The sequence below is a fragment of the Elephantulus edwardii genome, unplaced genomic scaffold, assembly GCF_000299155.1.
Source record: "Elephantulus edwardii isolate Elephantulus edwardi_28Jun2011 unplaced genomic scaffold, EleEdw1.0 scaffold00117, whole genome shotgun sequence".
Lineage (NCBI taxonomy): Eukaryota > Metazoa > Chordata > Mammalia > Macroscelidea > Macroscelididae > Elephantulus > Elephantulus edwardii.
The window spans coordinates 6,397,360-6,423,419 of record NW_006399867.1 but is presented as its reverse complement, the minus strand read 5'-3'; the positions used below and the strand labels follow the sequence as shown (position 1 = coordinate 6,423,419).

The window sequence follows — 26,060 nt, the reverse complement described above, 5'->3', positions numbered from 1 at the left end:
AAAAAAAAAAAAGGCCGACTTTTAAAACTGGTTTAGGTAGCCTGTTGTTTGGTTTTATGGACAGAGTGTCTCAGGTTGTATCTTACCTTCATCTCCCTGGTGAGAGGTGGTTGTGAGAACACAGACACCACAGAGGTTCTAAAGCCTCCAAGTGGAAGCCAGACAGCTCAAGATGCCACTTGGTGTGGTGGTGATTGTTAGATGCTGTCAGTTGAGTCTGACTCAGAGCGACCCTGTGAACAAGACGTCTGAACCCTGCCCTATCCTGGACTATCTATCGCCCAATCTCTAACATACTTGAGCCCATTGCTGTAGTCACTGTGTCAGTCCACTTGGTTAAGGGTTTTCCTCTCATTTGCCATCCCTTCACCTTTCCAAGTATGACGTCCTTCTCCAGGAAGTAGCCTGACAACATGCCCAACAGTATAGGATATAGATCTTTGTCATCTATGCCTCCAAGGGACACTCTGGCTGTACCTTCTCTGAGACCCAACTATTTGTTCTTTAGACAGTCCTTGGGATATATTCAGTAATCTTCTCCAAAATATTTCTCTCTTCTTTTTCTGCCTCCCCCTCTAGGCTCCTGATAATCAAAGGCAATACTGTAAAAATAATAATAGCCAATCTTTACCATGTACTTAATCTAGATGGTGCAAGTGATTAATGCATTTGGCTGCTAACCAGAAGGTTGGAAGTCCAAGTCCAACTCCAGGTGAAGCCTGGAAAGTGTCTTTAAAAAAACCACCACACCAGTCATTCATTCACCTTAAAGAGCACAGTTCTGCCCAGGCATATACGGGGTCACCATAAGTCAGAATCAACAGGAGCTGGGGAAAGGAATTAAAAGTAAAAACTACAGTGTCTTCGGCTGGATTCTCTAGAGACACGAAAGTACTGAAGCCTGTATGTATATGCTGCTGACAAGCCTGGGACACTGTAACCATGCATCCACTCTCCAGTGTCCCCATGGGGACATTCCTGCCATGGACCTTTAAGAATCAGGTCCTAAAAAAAAAGAAAGAAACAGGTCCTTTGGGGTATATTCCAAATAGTGGAATTGCTGGATCAAATGGTATTTCTGTTTGCCACCCAAGCAGATATATACACACTCATGCATATTGCAGCTTTGTTCACAGTAGCAAAGAGTTGGAAACAACCCAAGTGCCCATCAACAGATAAATGGATAGAGAAGCTCTGGTATATTCACATAATGGAATACTATGCTGCATTGAAAAGCAAGGAACTCATGAAATATTTTTAAAATTGGATGACCCTGGAGGACATTATGCTGAGTGAAGTATCTCAGTCATAAAAGGACAAATACTGCATAGTGCCACTGTTGTAAAACAGGACTGACATCGGGGTTGGGGGAGCCTGAGAAAGAGGGGATAAATAATGTGTACTGCGTTGAAACAGATGAGTGAGAACTGTTTAAAAGGGATATTATTAAGTATTTTTGTCATGACAGGAGTCCAGAATGAATGCTGCACAGTGGAGTGGACTTGGGGGGAGGGATTGTATGACAATGAAAGAATTTTTCTTTTACGTTTCAAAGAAAGAACTGGAAGGGAAGGGTGGGCAGGGGAAAAAGTACAACAATGAATAAATGGAAGTCCAAGGTCTCTAAATTTTCATTAAAATGAATAATAATATATATATATTTTTTTTTTTTGAAAAAAAAAACTCAAACAGGTCCTCTTTCCTCACTAGAGGCAAGGGTTGAGAAGACATGGGGTGATGGAGAGATCCTGATCCTCAGACTCCACTTCTGCAGGGTCTGACTCAGAAGGTCTAGGCAGATGCTTGCAATCTGTACTTTACCCAGAGCCCCAGGCCAGACGCCCCTGTCATTCTGGGTTTTGCTGGGAGGTTTTTCCCCTCCCTGTTGGAGTCCTAGCCCTACTGCTGTCTGGGATGAGGCTGAGGTGACCTGATAGAGGAGACCGTGAAGGCTGTAGGTCTTATTAGTATGCAGGGCCTTTCTTGTCACACTGCTGTTAATTGAAGCTGAAGGGCTGGCACATCTCCCCGGGATTTTCCACTCCCAGCCCTTCCGGAACTGGCCGGGGACCAGCTCGCCCAGGGGGACAAGGACGCAGGGGCACTGAGGCATCTGCCCATTAGTGTTGACCGCCAACCCTGAGGGATGAGGATTCTAAAGGTGGACGCCCTGCCTTCTGCCTGCTCCCTGCCTCTCAGTGGCTCCCCAACTATCAAGTGTGGTCTTGTTTGTGCAGGGCTCTGTTCTGCTGAGACCTGGAGGACGACTGCTAGCGAGAGACTTTGTTTCCTGATTTTTAGCAAAGTAATTCTTGTCCATGATTCACATGGTTGACAAGATATATAGGACAGCCCTGAAGGACACAGAACCATCCACTGCTGCCTCGCTTCCTGTCTAGATCTAGGCTTGTCCTGTCAACTTGAGACCTTCTGTAGCGAGTCCCTGGTGCTACAGATGAGGGTTCACTCACTTACACCCAACCTCCACCCTCCAAGAGTAGTTTCACCATTCTGTATTCCATTCCTAAATTGGTTAAACTTTGTAAATAATATCCTATTGCTGTTGTCAGGTGCTCCGTTACATTGGTTCTGAATCATAGCAACCCTGTATATCACAGATGGAAATGCTGCCTAGCCATCTTCACAGTTGTTATAATTGAGCTCACTCCACAACCAATTAGGCAGTCCATCTCACCGAGGGTCTTCCTCTTTCTTCGCAGCCTTCTACTTTACCGGGCATGATTTCCTTCTCTAAGGACTGGTCCTTCCTGGTAACACGTCAAAGTACGTGAGATGGAATCTCATCCTCCTGACTTCCAAGGAGCGCTCAGGCGGCACTTCTCCCCAGAAAGATTTGTTTTGTTCTTCTGGCTGTCTGTGGTTTAGTCCATATTCTTTGCCAACACAAAAAGCACCCACCCTTCAATTTCCATTCATTCCAGCTGTCTTTGCATAGGAGGCAACTGAAAGTACTCTCTTGGGTTGTGGTTGTTGTTAGGTGTCGTCACATGGACAACAACTCGTAGTCACCCCGTGTCCAACATATGAACCTTACCTGATCCTGCGCTACCCTCAGTATGTCCACTGTGGTCAAGCCCATTGTAGGAGTCGGTGTCAGTCCATCTTGTTCAGGGCCTCTTTCTCTGCTTCTCTGACCTGCCACCTTCCCAAGCATGATGCCCTTTACCAGAACCTTTTCCACCTGACAGCATGTCTGCAGTGAAGGAGTCTTGCCATCCTTATCTCTACAGACCACGATGGGGTCCTTGCCTCTAAGGGGCATTCTGTGTTAGGTTAGTAGCGCTTACATCAACCAAGTGACATTTAATAGTTTTTTAAAATTGTGTGTGTGTGTGTGTGTGTGTGTGTGTATACCATCAAATCGGATCTGACTGGTACAGGAGGAGATTGCCCCTCCTTCTCCAGCACAGCATCTGGTGGATTCGAACCGCATATGTCTGGGATTGCACTGCAGCTTCTTGCCACTAGGCCACCAGAGCGCCCTCATTTAATCTTTTTAAAAGAGCTTTGGTGACCTGGTCCAAAGCAAGTTGCACTGTGTACCCCAAGGTCACTTACACTTCTCTGATGGTGCAAATGCACCAGCCTCTCCACAGGAGACAGATGGACAGTCTCCTTCAGTGCAGTTTATAGCCCTGGAAACGCACTGGAAGGCCAGCTAGCAGTCATTTCCTACGCTGTCATCATTTCCGACTTGATGGCAGTGAGTCTGAGGTAGAGTTTATCCCAGAGGCCAGTCCTCCCCAACAGCACCTGGGGGAGGGTGACTTATCTGCTAGTTGTTGACCAGCCGTATTTTCAGTGGCAGAGATCCTGAGACTCACAGGCAGCACGATGCCTTAGAAGTTGTGAAGAATTCTAAACTGTACCAGGGGTTTGTTGGTGGTGATCTGACCGCCAATTGGGAGGGTTAAGTCGCTAAAGATAGCCACCCCACCTTCTGCCTGCTCCCTCCCTGTCCATTGCTGCCCCAACTATTAAGTGTGGTCCTGCTTGTACAGAGGACTACCGCTTAGAGAGAGACTTTTGTTTCCTGATTTTTAGCAATGTAATCCTGTCCCTCGAGGCTGACCCTCCAGTGGATTTTCAGAGGCTGTAAATCATGCAGCAGGAGGATGGTCCATCTTTCTCCTGTGGAGCAGCTAGTGGTTTTGAACCACGTACCTTGGTGGTCCAGTTCCTTTTCTCTGAACCACCAGAGCTCCCTTTAAGGATATTCCTTCAGACTTCAAGGTCTGTCAAGCCAGTCACAACTCATAGCCACTCCATGTGTGTCAGAGTCAAACTGGGTTTGATGGTTCTGTTTTCAATGGCTGATCTTCCAGATGTAAATCACCAGGCTTTTCTTCTGAAGTTCCACTGGGTAGACTCGAACTGACAATCTTTCGTTAGCAGTGGGGGTTGTATTAGTCCTTGGCACCAGTGGGACTCCTGGGTGTTTGGTTGATTTGTTTTTTTGTTTTTTTGACTCCTGGTTTTTTTAAGGTTCTGACTGGCATCACTTCTTAGGGGCAGAGGCTCAATTTTCCCCTCTCCACAGAGAATCCATGATGATTTTCAAGTCACCACTACAGGCGGAGCCAGGCCCTGAACTCAGAGTACTGTCTTTGTCACCCAATGTGTACTGTCAGCCGTGGCTGGGCTCACACAGGGTGAGCCTCACATGAGGTGCTATAAGGAAGCTCTGGTGACCTAGTGGCAAGAAGCTGCACTGCAATCCTGAAGGTGGCAGTTCGGATCCACCAGATGCTCTGCTGGAGAAGTAGGGGCAATCTCCTCCTGTGCCAGTCGGGTCCGATTCAACAGCACACAAGAAAAAACAAACCAAACAACAAGGAGTGCTATCAATAAATATCAGACTTTCTGAGGTGAGGCTCAAGCACCTGTAAATTCCAGCCTCCCCAGGTGATCCTTTACTGTAGCAGGGAAGAGAACCAGTGGTCAGTGGGTCTCAACCAAGTTTGGAACCAGGACATTCTGGTTTGACCTTCTGCTTAGAGATTCCACAGGCCCTACACTCCATACAGAATCAGAAGCTATATTTTAATAAGATGAGGGAGAGGGAGAGGGGGTTTGTCACCTGTGCAGAAGAGTCCCCTGAGGACCTGTAAGAACGCGCATCTACTTGCATCAGAAAACACCTGGAGACCATCTGACAGGTCCCTGCCCACCACTCATTCCTCACTGTGGGGTCAGTTCTGGCCCCGGAAGTGTGTGGAACGCATTGCTCGTGCGTCAGAACCAACTCACAGCTGCCCCTCCAGCAGGTCTTCAGAGGCTACAAATTGCACGGGAGGAGACGGCCCATGTTTGTCTCATGGAACAGCTGTCGGATTAGAAAGACCTGGGTTGAGTTGAAAGTACAACGTGGCTGCTAACCTCACGGCCAGCTGTCTGAGCCCACCTGCCGATGTGCTTCAGAAAAGAGCTGCAGCCGCAGAAACCCCACGGGATAGTCACACTCACTCCTAGAGAGTCACTGTGAGTGTGGGCTTTGCTCACGGAGCCAAAGAGAATGAAGGAAATAAGAGGCTCAGGGAAGAAACGCACCCAGCAGTTTTAACAGCCACACAAACCACAGCTTCTTCTAAATGGAAAAGAGAAGAACTAGACGGTGCCCAGATACCACTGCCAACTGTCTGACACGATAGAAGGTCCTGGATAGAACGGGAAGAAAACAGAACAAAGTTCATATTTTTTATGCAAAGCTAGACCTACTGGATTTATAGGAGCTCTGGTGGCCTAGTGGCAAGAAGCTGTGCTGCAATACACAAGGCACACGGTTCAAGGTCACCAGCTACTCCATGGAAGAAGGATGCAGTCTCCTCCCATGAGGTTAACTGCCTCTGGAAACCTGCCAAAAGGGTCAGCTATGGGTCAGTTCTGACTCTGCGGTACACAACAACAACAACAACAAGACTTACAGAAACGCTGAGATTATCAACCCAAACTACCCTCTGAAGTTGCAACTAAAGCTATTTCTGGAGGTAACTGTTCAGGCTTATGAAGTAACGTCACCCAAGAGTAACGCATGAGTAAATGATGAACTGTGAGAAGCAGTAGTAGCATCCACTTCCGAAATAGCTCACCTCTGATATAGCTTGCCTCCAGAAACTCTATGAACTTGGAGAAATGATGAAAGTCATGCAGGTTTTCAGGTCTTTCGTTCATAACAACAACATGAGACCACATGGTCAACATGTACCCTAAAGCAAAGATGAGAATGGGAGGGAAGCTAGAGCAGTGGAAAGAGAGCAAACAGGATGGAAATAATGCTGGCACACTGTGAAGTGGCATCGAATAGCTTGGAGCTATTTGTATAAAAACTGTAAAATGGGAATTTAATGTGCTGCATAAACTTTCACCTAAAACCCAATAAAATGCCATCTTAAAAATAATCCTGGACGGCTTTTTACCCAGGCTTCATGTCAGGCTTGCAGAGAAGGGAGCCCCTTAGTAATTTAAGGAAGCAGCTCACCAGGCCTTTCTTCCGCGCTGCTGGGAAGATTCCAACCACTGGCCTTTAGGTCAGTTGTCACTGCTTGTGCCCCCTCCAACCAAACGTGGAGCTGTAAAGGTAAGCCTGACTGGTGCTCCTGGTGTGCTGGAGCTGGTGCCATCCAGGTGTGCACATCTCCTCCCAGGCTGTATCCTGCCATTTGGAGCAGCTGGAAACTGGTATATGCTATGGATTAGCACACCCTCTCCCACTGACAGTTCACCATTTACCAGCGCATCTCAGATCAGCTGGGTTCTGGTGAGAATACTCGGTGATATGCAAAGAACAGCTCCTTGTCTCATCAGTCTCTTCCTGGTGCGGACAGGGCCGGCCCTGTGGCTGCCTGTAGCCCTCTCGAACACAGCGAAATGGGCGCAGCCAGGACTGAACGGCACTGCCTTGTTTTTCCAGGTCTCACAGCATTCAGCCTCTGGCAGGTACACTCTTACCACTTTATTTTTTTAACTGTGACTCGAGTGAAAAGGTAACAGAACGGGCTTTCCGCTCAGCACATCATACACCTTTTGCATTGTGACATTGACCACTGTCTCTCCAACATGACAGTATCTTCCCACTTCCTCCCTGCACTTCCTCTTGCCATTCATCCTTCTATCACTTCCTGTTCTAAGGTTATCCTGGGGCTGACTTTGATAAGGAGTGGCCACACATCCATGGTGATACCTATCAGCTTATTGATAGGCCTGTTATTTGGTTAAAAGTTGAGCCAAGAGGGCCAGTTTGGTTCCAGATCTGAAGGGTGCATAGTCCTGGGGGTCCCACTGGTCTCTGTCCTCCTCTGCCTCCCCGTAAGCCTTACCCCCTTTTTTTTTAAAAAAATGAATTTTAATTCAAAATCACTGCAGTACGCCTTACCTTTTTGGAAATCCTGAGTTCCATATTTTTCTCCCACTATCAGGTGCCCTTCTGTTGTGGGCCCCCTTCAGAATGGTCAGTAGTGGCATCAAGGAACCGTCTACATTTTCTTGTGTTAGTCCTTGGGCCAGGCTGTTCCCATGATCCTTTGGTTTTCTTCCTTCTTCTTTGCGTTGCGTGGGGGGACACATGGTAGTTTAGATGGTCCCTCAGCAGCTCGCTTGACCCCAGTCCCTACTCACCAAAGTCGGATGTTATCCTTGTGGACTGTGCCAGCTGACCGCCATGTCCGATATCATTTGTTTCTAGTGGAAAACATAATGCATTTCCGTCTCTGACAGGCTTCTGCTTTACGTATTCCATCTTTCACAGGTTTTCACAGGTTTTGCTATCCATGTGACAGTGCTCACAGAAAATATTTAAAACTTCCTGTGAGTAGAGGCTCCAGGTGTTAAAAATGCCTCCTTGCTTTGACTTATCAAAACCCAGTTAGAAACCCAGCAGGTGCCTCAGGCAGCTGACATTAATTCTCATGACAAGTGAGTAAAGGAGGCGCCTTCCAAACATCCTTCTTTGACACCTGGCATTTGTTTTATACACCAGGTATCTCCAGGAGGGGGAGAGGGAAGCCTGGCTTCATGCTGTGAAAAGAGCGGTGGCAAACTCAGGCTGGTGGAAACCCAGACTTTACAAACTCAAGTCTTCAAGGCCAAGAGTAAAAGGGATTTTCTTGGAATGACCTTTGACTGCGACCCCTTGAAGTCCATGTGTCCCCAGCAGCAGGTGCACCGCAGGTGAAGCCGGCTGGGCTCACCTCTGCTGAACACGTTCAGTCTATCTGCAGCAGGAAAGACAAAATCTGGGAAAGCTGGAATCTGTGTGAGGTGGAAAATAATACTCTTTACTATAAGGATCGAAAGTGCGGCTCTCGGGTGGATGCTGCTGTGTCAGCACGTGGGAGCCCGGGTTTGAACCCGAAATAAACTTTTGTTAATTCGGCTAAAAAAAAAAATGAAAGAAAGTGTGAGGGTTACACCCTGGAGGAGGTGGTCTGGGGTCTCGCATTCCAGCTTCACAGGTTTGTCTGTCTCCCACCCCCACCCCGGTGTCTGGTGAATGTGTCAGTCACTGTCGCTGGGGGTCAGTGAACAGGCTTGCCAGGAATGTCTGCAGCAGTGTGAGCGCTGGGAACATCCTAGAACACTGCCTTCCAGATACTCTGAGCCGTATGTAGCTCAGGCTAGATTAACACAGAGGCAAGTGCTTGGATTTAGTAGCAAAACATTAAGAGAGGATCTTCACAAAAGAACCAGGACTGGAGTTCTCACTTCTATGTGGGGAAGCCTTTTATCTATGGGGGTGGTGGTGATGGGGTTTAATCTCTCACAAACAGGGAACCTCCCAGTCTGACAGTCTTAGGAAATCAGCAAGAACAGAGCACATTCTTGCCCAGACTGGGACAGACTAGAGAAGTCTCGTCACTGACCTTGACAATGACTTCAGTGACGCAGCAAGCATTTTGAGGGAGGAGAGAAGGGGGAGTGGTGACAGATCGGGTTGGTCAAGAGCCTGGAATCTGTCACCATCTTTTAGTAAAACTTCCTCCCTTCATCCCCCACAACCTGTCAAGTACACTTCTGACCTTTCCCCGAAGGGAATAAGAAAGGACCCGAGCGTGACTCTGAAGAGGCTTTGAACCCTCGGGTGTTGGTCTGCAGGACAGTGGATCCCGAGCTGCTGCGGCCACAGAATGTGCTGGGCAGATGCTGGCAGGTTCTCCTGAAGGTTCTCGTTCCCAAAGGCCAAGCCTGTCTCCTTGTTACAGAACCTTAACTCAGTCCTGACCTTCTGCTCTCATTTCTTTGCAGTGAAATGCACAATGGAGGACGATGACGAGGTGGACGCCCCGAAGAACCCACCGCAGTAACCACCGCTGGTGTCTCTCCCAGTTGGCGTTCCAAGTACCCCACACGAGTGAAATATCCAGACATTGAAATGTCCTGCTCCTTTGTCTTTTCTTTAACAATAAAACTTGGGACAAGAGAACTTAGAATCATTTCCACACGGGAGGATTAATGGCAAACAGGCATTGTTATTGTTGTGTACTGTAGAGTCGGAACTGACCCATAGCTGACCTTCGAGGCAGTTAATCACACGGGAGGGGACTGTCCATCCTTCTCCCAAGGAGCACCTAGTGGATCTGAACCATGTGCCTTTGGGATTGCAGTGCAGCTTTTTGCCACTAGGCCACCAGAACTTCCTAAACAATATATAAAGTTTATCAGAAGAAAGTACCAAAGTCTTAATTCTTTGAGGGGGGGGGAATGTCCCAAATTTCATTCTCTAAGCCTCTGAAGGCTCCCATGATAACCATCACTCAAGTGTATAGAGAACTCTAGTTCCAGAGGGCCAGAAGCACTCCCCTCGCCCATTTCCCAGCTGCCTTTGCAGTTAACCCCCACATCTCCAAGCTGAGCTTCCCCTTTACCTACTCGCTACTGTTTTCCATTTTACTTAAAAAGGACATCATTGTCTGTGATCATTTCCAAAGGAGACAGTCTCTTGGCTTTTACTGCAAAACCAACAGAGATGAGACATTCATACCCAGATAATAGCAGAGAGAGGAGCTTTGTTGTTTTGGCCTCACAGTGTTATACAAAGTCCTTGGTTTTCTGGGTGAAGTGAATTGATCGCCCTCATTTGTTCTGTGGGCTTCTTGAACCAGAATTCTCCAGCTCCAAATGCCAGCTTCGGCCTGAGGGCAGACTTAGACACCTAAGTCCTTGCTTTAGATTGCTTTGACAAGCTACCACACGTCTTTAAGTAAATAGGAAAGCCTTTATTTGTGTGTTAAGAACAGCATTTTGAAAATAAAACCTATCTGCCCATGCTTTACAACCTTTAAAATTTGTAATATTTATATATAGTCATTTATGATACACACTGATTGTCATGAAGTCTCTTTCACCATTTGTTTTCATAAGTATGCAACAGTCAGCCAGGGAGGGAAGAAACATTATAAAACACACATTAATACATTTAATAAATATATATTATCTATCAAAAAAGGAGCCGTAGCTCTTTATATCAATTAATAAAAGCACCTGCCAAGAGCGTCTGTAAGCTGGTATCACCACAACATCATTGGGTTATAAAAGCCACAGTGCTTCCTTTTTTCCGCTTGGGCCTGAGACTTTCGCCTCCGCCTGGGCCAGACGAGAAGCTGCTGACCGAAAGCCACACACCAGTGTCACCCTTGTTCAGGGACCCTGCAGGAATCGGTGATGGAAGCCCTGCATTTCCACCTTCGACCACCAGATCTTAAAACCCAGAGCTGCTTAAGACATGCAGAATTTGCCTGTTTGTAAGTTCTCAGAGTCGATTCACTCCCCACCCCACCCTCCCGTCTCCAACAAAGATATGGGGAGGGAACGCCGTTTTTCCATGCAAAGGAGGAGCAGAGTGGCTGTTATAGTCCCAAAGTGATTTTAATAAGCAGACACAGTAAGATTTGTGCTTACAATTAGGTATTTTGATCACAGATGCTCACCTTCTAATCATTTTGCCCCAAACAAGTCTTGTTTATAGAAAGGTCTTGAACAGAGGTGCCATTTAATTCGGTACTGAAGCTGCTCAGAGGAGGGGGCAACTGGTGGCCACAGTCTCTTGGCACAGATGGCTCTCTGCACCCATCAGGTGAAGTCACAGGAAGAGTGACCGTTCTCTTCCTACTCCCCACCTCCGCCCCCACTGTGAGGCCTCAGGGCCCACTCTCAGCCAAAGACCAACATAAAGCAGAACTCAGGAGTGCACACCAGAGATTTAAAAATAAAATTGAAAGAGAAAAGGTTTTGTTAAGTGAGTTTCCCGTGGCTGGAAGCTGGCTCAATTTTATGGTGGTGAAAGGTTACTCCCCTCTTGATGCCACCCGGGCTGTGTGCTCACCTTGTACGTTTGGACAACAAAGAACTGAGAAAGTGACTGTGCGGAGGGCTCCCTCTGGACAAGGGGGTGGCCTGCAGACCCGGTCACTGGCGGATCAGAGAGTTCCAAAGGACTCCAGGCAGCGGGGGTGAACCGCCATGTCCTGGCACGAGAATGCGGAAGGCTGTGGTTTGCAGCGGCTTGGACCCAGGTGCTCGGGGCTCGCTCTGTCCAGAATACCGGGTCTGCATGCCATGCAGCTGCCCCCCTACTCCACCCAGCCCCGGTCCTAGCGTCCTGCCCGCCCACCCCTTCCCCAGTACCGGGAGTTTTCAGTCAGAGGACTGAAATCTGGTTTTCTACAAGCAAGCGCATGCTCTGGGCAGGGGGTGTGGGTGGAGGGTGCTGCTGTAAGTCGGGGAGGGGTGGCGTCTGGTGCCATGCAGCTCTTTCTCCATGCGTGAACATGAAGGGAATGTGCGAGCTGGAATCACACTGGCAGGAGGGGGCTCCAGCGGGCATGGCCAGGATGGCCCCACATGCCCTGTGAGGATGGGGACAGGGAGGAGGGGAGGGGACACAGCAGAGACTAAAATCTCAAGAAAAATCAGAAGGTTTATTAAAACACTCAGATCCGACGGACTAGCTCATAGAGAGGTCATTTCCCCTCAGAACAGTAACCCTTCTCATCTTCTTTAAAGGTTAAAGGCTTATGGGTTGTTTTACAGAAAAGTAAAAAAAAAAAAAAAAGCAATAGTGATTAGACTATATGCGAAGGCCCCGCCCTCCTCGCTGCATCCCACGTGCTCAGGTTGCAAACCCTTGCCTATTGCTTCGCTGGTAATTATGCTGGCCAAACAGAACATGGGGCTTTAATGGCCGAGATGTTGGCAATGCCACAGAACGAAGGAATGATTTGCTCAGGACAGATGGACACCATGACAGAGCAATGGGCTTGGAGAACCATTTTCATGGAAACGGCAGAAAACCAAGCTAAAAATGTCCTCACACACCCTCCAAATGCAGCAGGAAAAGTCCCAAGCTGTTTACCCCATCCTGGCTGGAACTCCCAGCAGACCAGTTTAATGGAAGGAGAAATTCACTGCAGGCGGGCTGGCTTCCCTGGGTGGGAGTCTTCACCATTTGTAATGAACATGGAAATAAAATTGGGAAAGGACTTGGAGAAGCCCCGGGAGGTGCAGGAAGGGGGAGAGAGGGTCAAGGGAAGACAGGACTGCATGGAGTGCTCTTAGGCTGCAGCCCCATACCTGGCTCTGCGGTCTCCCAGGGAGGGGACTCCTTTCTCACCACAGGCGCTACTGAGGCCCCTTGGAGAAATAGTGGTTGGGTCACCGTTTTCTAACTTATCTTTGGCACATGCTCAAGCCCTTCCGCCAACAGTGGCTCTAAAGCTCCCTCCACAGTGGAGTTGGGCCTCATCTCTAACTCATATCCCCCACAGCTGCTCCTGACACCCCCTGAAGTGTGCAAACCACAGGGAGCTGGTCTCACCAGCACTGCTCGAGCAAGGGGCCGACATCTCTGGGGAGGGGGGGGCACTTGCTGAGGGTGGTGGTCCCCACCACCCCTCATGCCACCCGCATCCGCCTGGTCCCCCTTCTGTGAATTTGGCTCTGTCCCACCCTCCCTCCTCCCCACAGCAGTTGGAATCATCTTCCCAGCCACACTCTCGAGTGAGCCTAATACTATTTGCAGTTAGCTTCGCTTTAGTTTGCAGGGGTTGAGGTTGGTCTGGTATTTACGTGGTTGTGTGGCGGGCCTGGGGAGGGCAGTTGGTGTTAGCTTTTCAGTTCAGCAGTGTTCACATTTACATGAAATGCCCTGAAGCCAAGATTTTTTTTAAAAAAACAACAAAAAAACAACCAAAAAAATATCTCCTGGCTGGGAGGCGGCCTGGGTCGGCTACTGTTAAGTGATTTCTCCCTCGAGAAAGACACGGCCAGGGAATAAAATCGGTAAGAGAGATTCTTATTCTCTGGAACGTAAAGCCTTTCACCAGAGGTGTCTTCCCGTGTAACTTGGCGGAGCGGTTGGAATCTGAAAACAAGGATAAAACACTGAGAACTGAGAACTCCATACGTGACAGAGTCAACACAGAACGCGACTGGTGAACAACACAGCAGGGGTACGTGAACTCTCACTTCTACCTAGATGGTCTGAACGGACACCCCCAAAGTCCAGCAGCTACTGTGTGCTGCTTGCTGGTCCTGAGCTCAAGAAACTAGCTCCCAATTTTCTAGCATCTTTCACCCCTAATCAATCTCACCCGGGCAAAAGATGGACAGTCTCCCCTCGTGTGACTGACTGCTTCTGAAAACCCCACTGGAAGGTCTGGCTAGGAGTCGGTTCCGATTCACCTGGTACTTTACAAAATTCTCTTAGCCTTTCCTGACCCAGAAACACACTTCTCTTTCTAACTCCAGGCTGGGGTGTTTGTGTTCTTTTTTTTTGGGGGGGGGGTTACAGGGTACTATAAGGGGCTGGGCTTGGGAGCACTTGGTGGCCAAATGCTTGTGATCAGGGGTTCAGCTTTTCTTGGCACTATTGATGATAAACCGCCCTGCAGGCGGGCAGAGAACGGGGCTCGGTGAGTCTTGTCTCCCGACCGTAATCAATGCCTTTAATCGGGCCATGGAAAAGGCCAAGAAAACCTGAGCGCCCGCGTCAGATGAGGCCCGCTCTCTGGAGACCCAGCCCGCCCCTCACGGAGATGCTCGGGCTGAGTTATGGAACTGGTACATGACGGCGAGAATGGAAACTCGATTGGCGCGTGCAAATGGCCTCATGAGGCGTTTCTGAAAAGAAGCGGGTAGCTATGCCTGCAAGGTAAACGTGGGGATGAGAGAGCGTGGTTTGGGGATCTAAAAAAACAAAATGATGTCACTTCACGGAGGCAAAACAAATGATGACAGCTGTGCTTATAAGGTCTGTTTGGCATCAGATAGTAACTGCCCGCTCTGGGCGTGTTGGGTCCCATAGAGGGAGGCTCTGGTGGCCTGGTGGGGAGGGAGCGGTGCTGCCAACCCAAGGGCCTCATCTCTGGTGGTTCGAATCTACCTACTGCTTTGCTGGGGAAAACTGGGCAACCTTCTCCTGTGTAATTTACAGCCTCTGAAAACCCACTGGAGGGTCAGCTGTGAGTCCGGCTCGCTGACCATGAGTGTTTGGAATATTCTCACAAGGAAATGGTAACTCAGTGTCTCTGGAAGAGTGGGGAGCTTGGTACCCTGCTAGGGCTACACAGATTTGAGGAGCAGTAAAGAAGGGGACCTAAAGGGATTGGGTGTCAGCAAAATCTACCAGGGCCTCATAATTCTGGGCTTTTTCTCAGCGTCACCCCCCCACCCAAGGGAGAGAGTGGGGCAATGTGCAGTGAAAATCCAGGCCAGCAGCCCTCTGGAGCGAGGGCTCTGAGAGACGCCTGCACGTGGCTGCTGAGAGGTGGATCTGAACATGCATGTTGGACGGGGATCCCGTAAGCGTGGCATGCACTCCAGCTGCAGGGGCAGGGACGGGAGCCACTGTCCCCACCGGGAGCCGCTGTCCCCACACCGGCCTCCTGCCAGAACGTCACATCTTGATACTTACAGTCCCGCCATTGAGCACAACGGCCATCTCAGTGGGCTGGTACACGTTGCTTCTGAACGGGGCGCTGGGGCGGCTACCAAGGCTGCCATTGCGAAATCCTGCCGTCCGCAGAGAGTGACACAACACAACATGAAAAAAGAGAGTTTTTTCCCTGCTCTTTGCTTTCCCTGTATCGATGCCACTCTCTGGGCACCCACCCCAACTCACCCCTCCCCTCTGTCACAAGCCTGACTCAAAACAAAAGTCACAAAGGGGCTTTGTTCTCCGGCTCTCTGCAGGGCGGGGGAATTTGTGGCGTTTGATGATTAGTTTGGGGATCATGACACTTTTGGGGGAGGGGAGGCCCAGGGTGAAGATGCCCCCTCAGGCCCATGAGACAAAGCCTCTCCCTGCCTGGACAGATGCCACCTCATCTAAACACCAGGCCCTTCTGGAGACACAGAAATGGGGGAACACCAAGAACAGGGATATGAGGGACACAATAGGGTTGTCCTCAATGCAAACTGACAGGGCCAGGACAAAGGGATGCCCTAAAACAGCTGAAGGGAAGTTGGGAGCAAAGGTGGTAAACCAGCAAGCTTGGCGTCTGGGAGGTGGACACACCGCAGCCTCTCCCTCGGAGCTGTGCTTTTGAGAGGTTTCAATTTCCTTTTTTCATAAGGAGAAGCCGAATCAAAGCACAAGGCCGTCTCAGTTACGAGATGGCATCGCCACCATCTTCCCTCTCATCTTGCTTTGCCGAGCAAAGCCTCGACAAGTCGTCTCCAAAAGGGAGTTCGCTTTCTGGCTTAAAAAGAAGCAGAAGAGCTTAAGTTTTCACGCAGACTTGGGGCTGGGACCAAAATCCTCTAATGAGGTGGTTGTTGTGTGCTGTCGAGTGGGAACTGACCCATAGCTGACCCTCCAGTGGGTTTTTCAGAGGTGGCAAATCACAGGGGAAGAGACTGCCTATTCTTCTCCCATGAAGCAGCCGGTGGATTCAAACCATGTGCCTTTGGGCTTCCAGAGCAAGTTCTTACCACTAGGCCACCAAGAGATCCTGTAAAAATCCTCTGATAGTGCATTGTAATCTTTATACAGGTCCATTCAGAAAAGTACATTATTATGTTTAGTAATTCCAAATGTTCTTAACATGATGGGCCACTCTCAATAATTCCATCTGACATGCGACACAAAGAGGCTCAAACCACACAGCCAGGAAATGTCAAAACCAGCATTTGAGCCCCAGCGAAGAATCTGTGCTCTAATTCATCCCAACAGACCCACTCTCAGTATTATGCTTTCTCACCAGCACATGTAGTTACTCAGAAGGAATCTGAATGTCAGTGACAGTGGGAAGAGCTCACTCAACCCCTGCGTGGAGTAAATGGTTACCCTTGCTAGCTAGACACCAAACCCCCAGAAGGCTAGAGATAGATTCACGTCCCCCTGGAAGAAAGGCCGAGTGATCTATTAACTACAAATCATCCACTGAAGACCCCACGTGGTGGGAACCCTAACTGCTGTGCAGATCTTCACTGAAATTGCCAAAAAAGCATTACTGAAAACATACCAATAATATAAGCAAACTCCTATGGAGCGCAGTTAGCTCTGACACACATTGGAGTTGTAATGAGTTACAACTGACTCAAACAGGAAGTGGCAGCTAGACCAAAAACAGTGGGATGATAGGCAATGCATGTTCCAAGACCTACTGATGAAAACCTTGACCTCTTAGCGTCTCTAAATCTTCAAGCAGCAAGTCCTGCACCATCCTGAGTAGAGAGACGTCCTTCCCAGGCAACAGAGTGGGAAGCCAGAGTAACCTGTGGATGCGGGCTCTCCTCAGCTCCTAGCCTAGACCTGCTCTAGAGAAGGGAAGACACACAGAGGCCAAAGCACCTGCTCTCCAGAGACAAAAAAAAGAGTCTGCCATGGGGCCCCTCTCTGTAGTGTCTTTGTGTTTCTCTTCTTGTGAACAGTCCTCCTCTTCAGTTCTCAGCTATGGCTAGGACTGTCCACTTTTGGGGGCGGGGAGAGGAGCATCATTTAGGCCTGGCCAATCAGGGCATCATACCTTCCTGATTGGCTCTGGGGAAGGGCAACTGTGTCCAAGCAGAGGTAGTCCTGGGCTTTTTTGCTAGTACATCCTGGGAAGTAGACCTCTTCACTCTTGGGACTCAATGCAAAAGCTTGGAGCTGTGTTTCTGCGATGCCAACAGAGTCAAGAGGTGCAGAGAAATCTTATCTTGTCATCCCTGGAGCCTCCTGATAGATAAATTCCTGAAATTCATGCTTCAGTATATTCTTTTTTCTTCCTCTGCTCAAGGCAGTTCACATTGGATTTTGTATTACTTGCAAATTCGAAAAGCCAGAGGGACACACCCTGAGCTGACCTGGGTTAGCTTTGAAAAGCTGCACAGGAATCACACAGTCCAGGGGTCGCCTGTCTGGCTAGGTTGGCCCTGTTCGAGACGCCAACACAGAGCCTTCCTCTGGGAAGCAGAAGACCAGGGTTTAAACAGCCTGTGGCCCCAGTGAGATCTCGGAACCCGAATTCTCTGGTTCTTTCGAAAGATGAATGTCTAACATGCCTCGTTAACACATTCCAAGATGTGATCTGAGGTGTGACATCCGTCGTATATTTTAATCTCTTATCACCTACCTCATGCCTTGTTGGTGCTTAGTAATAAGCAGAAGGCTGGTGAAGTCCTGTTCCCTGTGGGGGTCTCACTGGGGGGGAAGGAGAGGGAGGGGGAGGAAATAGCATGGAGGCCACTATAGGTCAGCCCTCTCGTGAGGATACTGGGAAACTCTCCAGGGAGACAGCCTGAGAGGCTGGCAGGAGATATGGGGCCAAGCTAGTACCCACTCTGAGACCTACAGACCCCAAGGAGAGACTTCTCTTGGGGCCTTGTTCCTTAAAAACAAGCTGGCTGAGGTCAGCAACAATGAAGCCGACAGCTGTTCTTTCTGTGACTACGGGGCTTGGCAGAGCAAGGGTTTCCTGAACAAAGGTAGTCCTAGGCTGCCTCAAGTCAGAGTCCTTGGCCTTGCTTCCTGCCTGCTTTGCCTGGTCCCATGTGAATTTTGGTGCCGAAGCAATTTTTCTGTCTTTGCTATTGTCAGAAGTGGAGACACATGTTGTTGTTAAGTGTCGTTGAGTCAAGTATGCCTCATATTGAACAAAAAGATCTGAACCCTGCTCTATCCTGCACCATCCTCACACTTCCTGACACACTCAAGCCCACTGCAGCAGTTACCATGTCAATCCACCTGGTTGAGGGTCTTCCTCTCCTTCACTGACCCTCCACCCTTCCCAGCATCATGTCCTTCTCCAAAGAATAGCCCTGCCTAGCAACATGTCCGAAGTATATGAGGTGAAACCTCATCTTTTTTGCCTCCAAACAGCACTCCAGATGCACCCTCTCCAAGACATATCCGTTCATTCTCCTGGCCATCCATGGGATGTTCAGTGCTCTTCTCCAACACCACAGCTCAAAGGTGTCAATTCTTTTTCTGTCATCTTTATTCATTGCCCAGCTCTCAGATACATAGCAAGTAATCGAAAAGACTGTGGCCTGAATCAGACACATCGTAGTCCTCAAACTGACATCACATGAGGAGGAAAGGTCTGACAGCACGCAAGGTTGGGATCATCAATAAAACAACTGCTGTTGAGCTGACTCAGGAGTTTCAATGACTGGTTTTCCAAAAGATTGCCAGGTCTTATTTCAAAAGCACCTGTGGATAGACTTGAGCCTCCAGTCTCAGCAATGCCTGTGTTCACTGCACCACCGTGGCCCCAAGGTTGGTGGTATGGCTCTCATGCATTTTTAAGGAGAGACAGGTTGGTTCACCTTTCGGAGGGACAACCTGACAGCCTGTCTCAAGATTTAAAGGGCAGGCTCTGACCTCCAGCTGGGACAAAGATTACCAGAAGAGGGGTCGCTGCAGGGCTGTCTATAACAGCCTCTGGCCACTGAGTGGATTCTGACTCACAGGGCCCATGTGACAGCCTAGGCTGGAATCTTCACAGGCGCAAATGACCGTGAACGTCTCCCACAGAGCAAATACGTGGTTGGGAGTGACAAACTTGCACTGAGCAGAGGGCGCTTAACTACTGTGCCACCAGGGCTCCCTGTGTATATGATATACTTTTATATATATAATAGGAAGCGCCCATCTTTCTCCAATCGAGCAGCTGGTAGATTGGAACCATGTGCTTCTGGGTTGGCAGTGCAGCTCCTTGCCACCCAAGCTCCCTCTGGAAGGATTACCGTCAAGAACACCCCAAGCCCTATGGAGCAGCCCTGTGTTATTATTCAGGGCGGTTGTGAGCCGGAATTGACTGGCTCGCTCCTCACAGCTACAACGCTCCAGTCGGTGAAAGATCAGAACAGGGAATCAGCGAGCCCAGCGGCAGAGCTGCACTACGGTGGGCGAGTGGAGCTCCGCAGTCAGCTCCAGGGAGCGCTCTCCACAGGGAGGCGAGGATTCCAGGGAGCCCAGGAGCTGCTGACCCGAGCCCTCATCTTAACTTCCACAGAAACCACACCACCATTCACATACTACTTGCTAAGTGCTGCGGGAACACTACATCTAATGCATTATTTTTCACAAACTGCTACAAGGAAGATAGTCTCATTGCTCTCTTACAGGCATGGAAAACTGAGGCTTGGAGAGGCCAAGTCGTTTGCTTAAAGACACATTTAGAAGTGGACAGAGCCAAGATTTGAAGACACGTGACTCTAGGATTCTGACGCCTATAATCATGGTGACAGAGGTGGGAGGAAAAAAAGAGAACTGCTCCTCAGAGCCCCCTGCATCCCCCCTGGGCACACAAATTGCAAACTGGAAAGCTTCTAGGACACCAGGGGATGGATGTTAATATGCTATCAAGTGGCTGAGCCAGGGAGCAATAGGGAATGGTGAGGAGTGCGGCAAACAGAAGGGGTATTCCCATTTAAAGAGACAGCCACAACTCTGGGGTTTGGAGGGTGGTTTGAAGGCAGGGTCTTAAAACAATTGGTGCCTAATTGATGTTGGCCCAGCTGACTTTTTAAAAGAAGGCCAGAAATCTGAAAGGTTAGATTAGTTGGCAATTCGGAGGGAAAAACTGTGAAGGAGAAATTCATGCTGAGGCCATTATTTGTGGGCTCTGATCTGCTAGGACCCCAAGTCCCCACTGGAGAGAAATAAGAGCCCTTTGGGGCGAACGTTCACGGTGCCTCCCCACCGCAACGCCCAAGGAGCACGCGGCCCAACAAGCACACGGCCCCATGGGCACACGACACGGCCCAGGGAGCACGTGGCCCAGGGAGCACACGGCCCCGCGGGCACATGGCCCAGGGAGCACGCGGCTCAGGGAGCACACGGCCCAGGGAGCACGCGGCTCAGGGAGCACACGGCCCCGCGGGCACATGGCCCAGGGAGCACGCGGCTCAGGGAGCACACGGCCCAGGGAGCACGTGGCCCAGGGAGCACACGGCCCCGCGGGCACATGGCCCAGGGAGCACGCAGCTCAGGGAGCACACAGCCCAGGGAGCACACGGGCCCACGAGCACTCGGCCCAGGGAGCACAAAGCCCAGCACCAGCCAGGCCAGTGGCCGCCACCAGGCTCCCTTCTCAGATCAGGAGCAGAGCTGAACAGATGCTTCGGCCCAAAGTCAGTCTTGGGAAGTCAGAGGCAGGTAGCGTTGGGTGAGCTTCCTGAGCCGTCCAGGCGATTCTAATGTACATCCAGAGTTAGGACCACTTGAGGGAACTGTCACTTAGGGGGTGTGCGCTTGTCTGGGAAGAAAGCAGCGAACCTTTGACAGTAGCTGCCTCTGGAAAATAACATGTGGGGCCGTTTCTTATGATGTTTTTACTTGCTTGAATCTTTTATATGATTAGCATTGATCCTTTATCATCAGAAAGGAGAAATAAAATTATTTCTATTTTTGAGAAAAAAGAGGAGGGTGGAACAATGCCTTCCTTGACTATGGGATGTGTCTCAGTGTGAAACAAATGGGGGTGCAGACCCCTCTCAGCTTTTACAGCCTCTGTGACTCTCTTTGCCAGCACTGGACTGGCTGGTCTGATTGGGGGTGAGGGTGGGGTGTCCCAGGCCCTTTGATCTCTAGACCCCAAGTGGACGTGTAAGTATTCCTTGCACTGCTCTGAGAGAAGATGCAGGTAGTCAGTCTGACAGAAGCGCCTCCCTCCTGCTCTGCTGAGTACTTGGAGCACCGGCCTGAATGAGGTGCCTCAGTTTCCTTGTCTGGTCACCTGGGTTGGAAGACCCCCATCTTTGCAGAGGCCCAGTGCTGCCCAAACACTCGGTTGAGGCCTCTTGAGTGTTGTCAGGAGAAGAAGGGGGTGGTGTGTCACAGTGGGTGAGCCTGTGGGCTCCGGAGCCAGCCCCTGAGGCTCAGAGCTGGTTCTGCCACTTAGTTTCTGTGTGCCTCAGTTTCCTTTCTGCAGATGAGAGATAATAAGCCTGCCCGAGCGGGTTACTGTAGAGATTCAATGGGAGTAGCCACCCGAAAGGCTCAGAATGGCTACCCACGGTCAGCGCTCAGGAGAGGCAGCCTCTTCATGCCTTTGGAGCCTAACCTTGGGTACCTTGGCACCCCAGCTTTACTGCCAAGGAAGTTCGACAATGGGCTTTAATAACAACTGGTTCTTAACCTTCTCAAGGTCGTAAGTGGTGCTGAAAAATCTGATACAGTGATACAGCAGTATCCCAGGAAAGCAGGAATGTACGCTTATTACAGGAGTTGTAGAACGCCCACCAGGACCCCATGTACAGACTGCTTGACTCCTGCTCAGCACATCCTCTGCAGGGTCCCTGGGCTCTTAAGGAGACCCTGGACCAACACCCTGCCAAATCCAAGGGCTGCCGGCCTGAGGCTTTCTGGAAAGATGGAGGCAGCTCTTTCTGGAAAGATAAAAGCTGCACCAGGAACTCTGGCCATCTCTCTCTCCAGAGCCAGAACCGCTTGGGTTCCGGACTGTGGGCCGTGCCAGGAGGTAGCGCGCAGAAGAGTGGTACCTCCAGGTTGGAAGGAGGGATGTGGGCAACCTCGAAGACGCTCACGGCTGGCTCATCCCCCACCTGCAGAGGGCAGGTGGGCTGTGTTTCCGGTGTGGGCACTCAGCCAACAGGGCTGACTTCCCATTATGACCAGCTCCTAAGCACTGGCTTTGCAGCGGGCATCTGAGTGACTATCACTAAGCAAGCAATCATGAAAATGTAGAAGGGGCCACATCCTGGCTGTCCGTCCTTGATCAAGCGATTTAATGGATGCCCCCATTTATTCACCTATACAACTGAGATACTAATGGCACCTGCCCCATGGACGGGCTGTGAGGACCAGTGAGACAATATAGGTGAAGCCCTGAGACAGTGCCTGCCACACGGTGCTCGAGGGACAGATCTGGGATGGAAGAAGAGCAACCAGAGTGTCCCTTAGATGTCAGGAGGGCGAGACGTCATCTCGCACACTCTGGGCCTGTTGTCAAAAGGGACCAGTCCCGGAAGAGGACATCAAGCCTGGGACCCTTGACGAGCTGGAAGGCCACAGTGACTGCGGCAAAGGGACTGCGTGGGACAGATGCCGAGGACGCTGCAGGGTCGGGCAAGGATTTGCTCTGTCAGGAGCTATGAGTCGGAGCTAACTTGGTGGCACCTAACAGCATCCTCCTCCTAAGGAGCCGTGGTGGCATAGCAGTTAAAATGACTGACTGCCAACCAATAGCTCTGCGGTTCAAACCCACCAGCTGCTCCACATTTATTCTAGTTTGCTTCTGTCAATGATTACAGTGGCTTCTGAAACTATGGGGCAGTTCCATTCTGTCCAGCAGGGTCATGAGGGGTTGGGACCAACTTGAAAATAGCAGGTTTGGCTCAGCTCTATTGTGGTGCCTGGTATACCTCCAGGTGCCCAAGTAAAGCACTTGTATTTAGCTCGAGTACTGGAAAGTTCAACTCTAGCGACTAGCCTGGGCCAGGTTCTCTGGGAGCCTGTCCTGCGGTCCTTTTGCTCACCTAGATTCTTCCTATAGCAGCAGACAGTCTTGGGTACCTGGGCAGTGGACAGCCCAAAGCCAAAGGTCCTTGTTCTCCATTCCCCCAGGTTTCAGGGGAGGAGAATGACCGCGGGGGTCCTCCATACATTGGCGGTTCAACGATGACACTGATTCTCTGTAAACCTCAGGGAGGGCCACATGCCCACAGCGACTCCTAGCTCATCAACCACGCCATCCTGGCGCTTCTCATCCCTGGTCTTATTCTCTCCGGCCTCTCTTTTGTAGCAGGACCAGCTACCAGTTAAACTACCTGCACCCGAGCCCTCATCTTAACTTCCACAGAAACCACACCACCATTCACATACTACTTGCTAAGTGCTGCAGGAACACTACATCTAATGCATTATTTCTCACAAACTGCTACAAGGAAGATGTTCTCATTGCTGTCTTACAGGCATGGGAAACTGAGGCTTGGAGAGGCCAAGTCATTTCTTAAAGACACATTTAGAAGTAGACAGAGCCAAGATTTGAAGACACGTGATTCTAGGATTCTGACTCCTATATTTATGGTGACAGAGGTGGGGGGGGAAAAAAGAGAACTGCTCCTCAGAGCCCCCTGCATCCCCCCTGGGCACACAAATTGCAAACTGGAAAGCTTCTAGGACACCAGGGGATGGATGTTAATATGCTATCAAGTGGCTGAGCCAGGGAGCAATAGGGAATGGTGAGGAGTGCGGCAAACAGAAGGGGTATTCCCATTTAAAGAGACAGCCACAACTCTGGGGTTTGGAGGGTGGTTTGAAGGCAGGGTCTTAAAACAATTGGTGCCTAATTGATGTTGGCCCAGCTGACTTTTTAAAAGAAGGTCAGAAATCTGAAAGGTTAGATTAGTTGGCAATTCGGAGGGAAAAACTGTGAAGGAGAAATTCATGCTGAGGCCATTATTTGTGGGCTCTGATCTGCTAGGACCCCAAGTCCCCACTGGAGAGAAATAAGAGCCCTTTGGGGCAAACGTTCGCGGTGCCTCCCCACTTTACCTGCATTGTGCTCGTCCATGGAGAAGGCCTTGTTCTCCATGTAGGTCCGCGGGAGCTGCACGTCGTCCTCGAAGGCCGTCTCCCGCATCCTGGGCTGCGACGTGTCGAAGTAGTTGGGCGTGTTCTCCTGCGGGGCCGGGAGGATGGCGCAGTGGATCTCAGGAATGGCGTGGAAGATGACGAAGACCCAGCCGCTGGCCACCAGGGTGATGGCCAAGGTGGGGTCCCCCCAGGTCTCTCCCTGCCGCAGCTCGGCGTTGCCAAACAGGTACATGGTCATCCAGGCCACCCAGATGAGCACGGAGAGGAAAGCGGTGACCGCGATGCAGACGCCGTTCTGCTTCCACTTCTTGAACTTGCCACAGAGCGCGCAGAGGGCCAGCGCCAGGGCGGCCACCAGCAGTACCATGTCGTAGATGAGGGCCATCACGAAGTCCATGGGCTCGTAGGCGCAGGCCGGCTTGGCGTCGCGCAGCACCGTCAGCACCAGCCACTCGACGGCGATGATGACCTGCACCAGCATCAGGCACAGCGCCAGGCCCACCAGCTGCCAGCCCGACGGGCTCTTGCCGCGCCGCACCAGCCTGCGCACGCGCCACGCCTGGCTCAGCAGGCACGAGAAGCAGAGCGCGAACAGGACGCCCCAGAGGAAGCGGCGCACCGAGCAGATGGTCTCGTCCTCACGGATGATGAAGGCGAACGTCAGCCCGAACAGGCCCAGCGTGCCCAGCAGGAAGAGGAAGTGGAGGCCCACGGGCTCCCGCTTCTCCTTGTCCTTGATGAAGGGCAGCCGCACCAGCAGGATGAGCATCAGCAGCAGCGTGATCAGGGCGCCCGCCCCGGCCACCGCCTCCACCACGATGCCCCAGATGGTGTCCAGGTCGCACAGGGACACGTACTGGGGCAGGAGGTCCAGGCCGCAGCCCCGGGACGTGCTGGCGTTCTCCGAGGCCCCGGAGGCAATGACGAAAAGCAGCAGGAAGGCGAAGGCGTGGTGGGTTCTCATCTTTCTCGCTGATGTCAGGAAGGAAAAAGGAGGGAAACCGAGTCATTGCCCGCCTCTCGCTTTACAAACACCTCTTTAGGGGACTCCCTCATTGCAAAGCTACTAGCTCTGGTGGCCTAGTGGGTAAGGCGTTGTGCTGCCAAGCCAAAGGTTCGAATCCACCGGCTGCTCTGAGGGAGAAATAGAAGCAATTTCCTCTCCTAGGCTCTGAAAACTCGCTGGAGGGTCAGCTGTGAGTCAGTTCTGATCCCATGGCATGGAACAACAACACAGCCTACATGGAGGGACCCTGGTGATGCAGTGGCTTATGTGTCTGCTAACCAAAAGGTGGGAGGTTCAAACCTACCAGTGGCTCTTTGGGAGAAGATGTAGTAGTCTGTTTCCCTAACGCTATGAGCCAGCTCTGCTCTGTTTTATAGTCACCATGTTGTTGTTGTTGTTGTGTACCATCGAGTTGGAAACGACCCATAGCTGACCCTCAGAGGCAGTAAATCTCATGGGAGGAGACTGCCCATCTTTCTCCCATGGAGCAGCTGGTGGATTTGAACTGCGTACCTGCATCTGAGAGCCGGACAATGAATAAGAACGATAGAAAAAGAATTGACGCCGTTGAGCTGTGGTGTTGGAGAAGAGCACTGAACATCCCATGGACGGTCAAGAGAACAAATAAATAGGTCTTGGAAAAGGTGCAGCCAGAGGGCTCTTTGGAGGCAAGAATAATGAGGGTTCGTCTCACAGAATTTGGGCATGTTGCTAGGAGGGGTTGTTTCTTGGAGAGGAACATGATGATGCTGGGAAGGGTGGAGGGTCGGCAAAGGAGAGCAAGCCCCTCAATGAGGTGGATTGACATGGGGACTGCTGCAATGGGCTCGTGTATGTCGGAAAGTGTGAGGACGACACAGGATAGGACAGGGTTCAGATCTGTCGTTCATAGGGTCGCTATGAGTCATACTCGATGGCATCTAACAACAACCACTACCACCTTTGGTTTGGCAGAGCAATTACTCACCACTCGGCTGTCAGAGCTAACTTACAGTCGCTATAAATTAGAATCAATCCAACAGCAATGGGTATTTCAGCCCACATGATGCTTGT

General features: G+C 50.6%; 2 protein-coding genes across 2 annotated transcripts in view; one reads left to right on the top strand and one right to left on the bottom strand.

Annotated features, from left to right (window-relative positions):
• IQCK (IQ motif containing K) overlaps positions 1-9,320 on the top strand; it is a 184,529-nt gene extending 175,209 nt beyond the window's left edge. Inside the window, exon 9 of the mRNA XM_006892711.1 lies at positions 9,262-9,320. Coding sequence (XP_006892773.1) covers positions 9,262-9,320 — 59 coding nt within the window. The remainder of the gene's footprint in view (positions 1-9,261) is intronic.
• Positions 9,321-13,330: 4,010 nt separating this feature from the next.
• Positions 13,331-24,965, bottom strand: GPRC5B (G protein-coupled receptor, class C, group 5, member B). Its single transcript, XM_006892657.1, has 3 exons — positions 23,960-24,965; positions 14,927-15,039; positions 13,331-13,375 (listed from the first exon to the last, which is right to left on the bottom strand). The coding sequence occupies exons 1-3, from the start codon at positions 24,963-24,965 to the stop codon at positions 13,331-13,333; spliced, it is 1,164 nt and encodes a 387-aa protein (XP_006892719.1).
• Between the last annotated feature and the right edge of the window lie 1,095 nt (positions 24,966-26,060).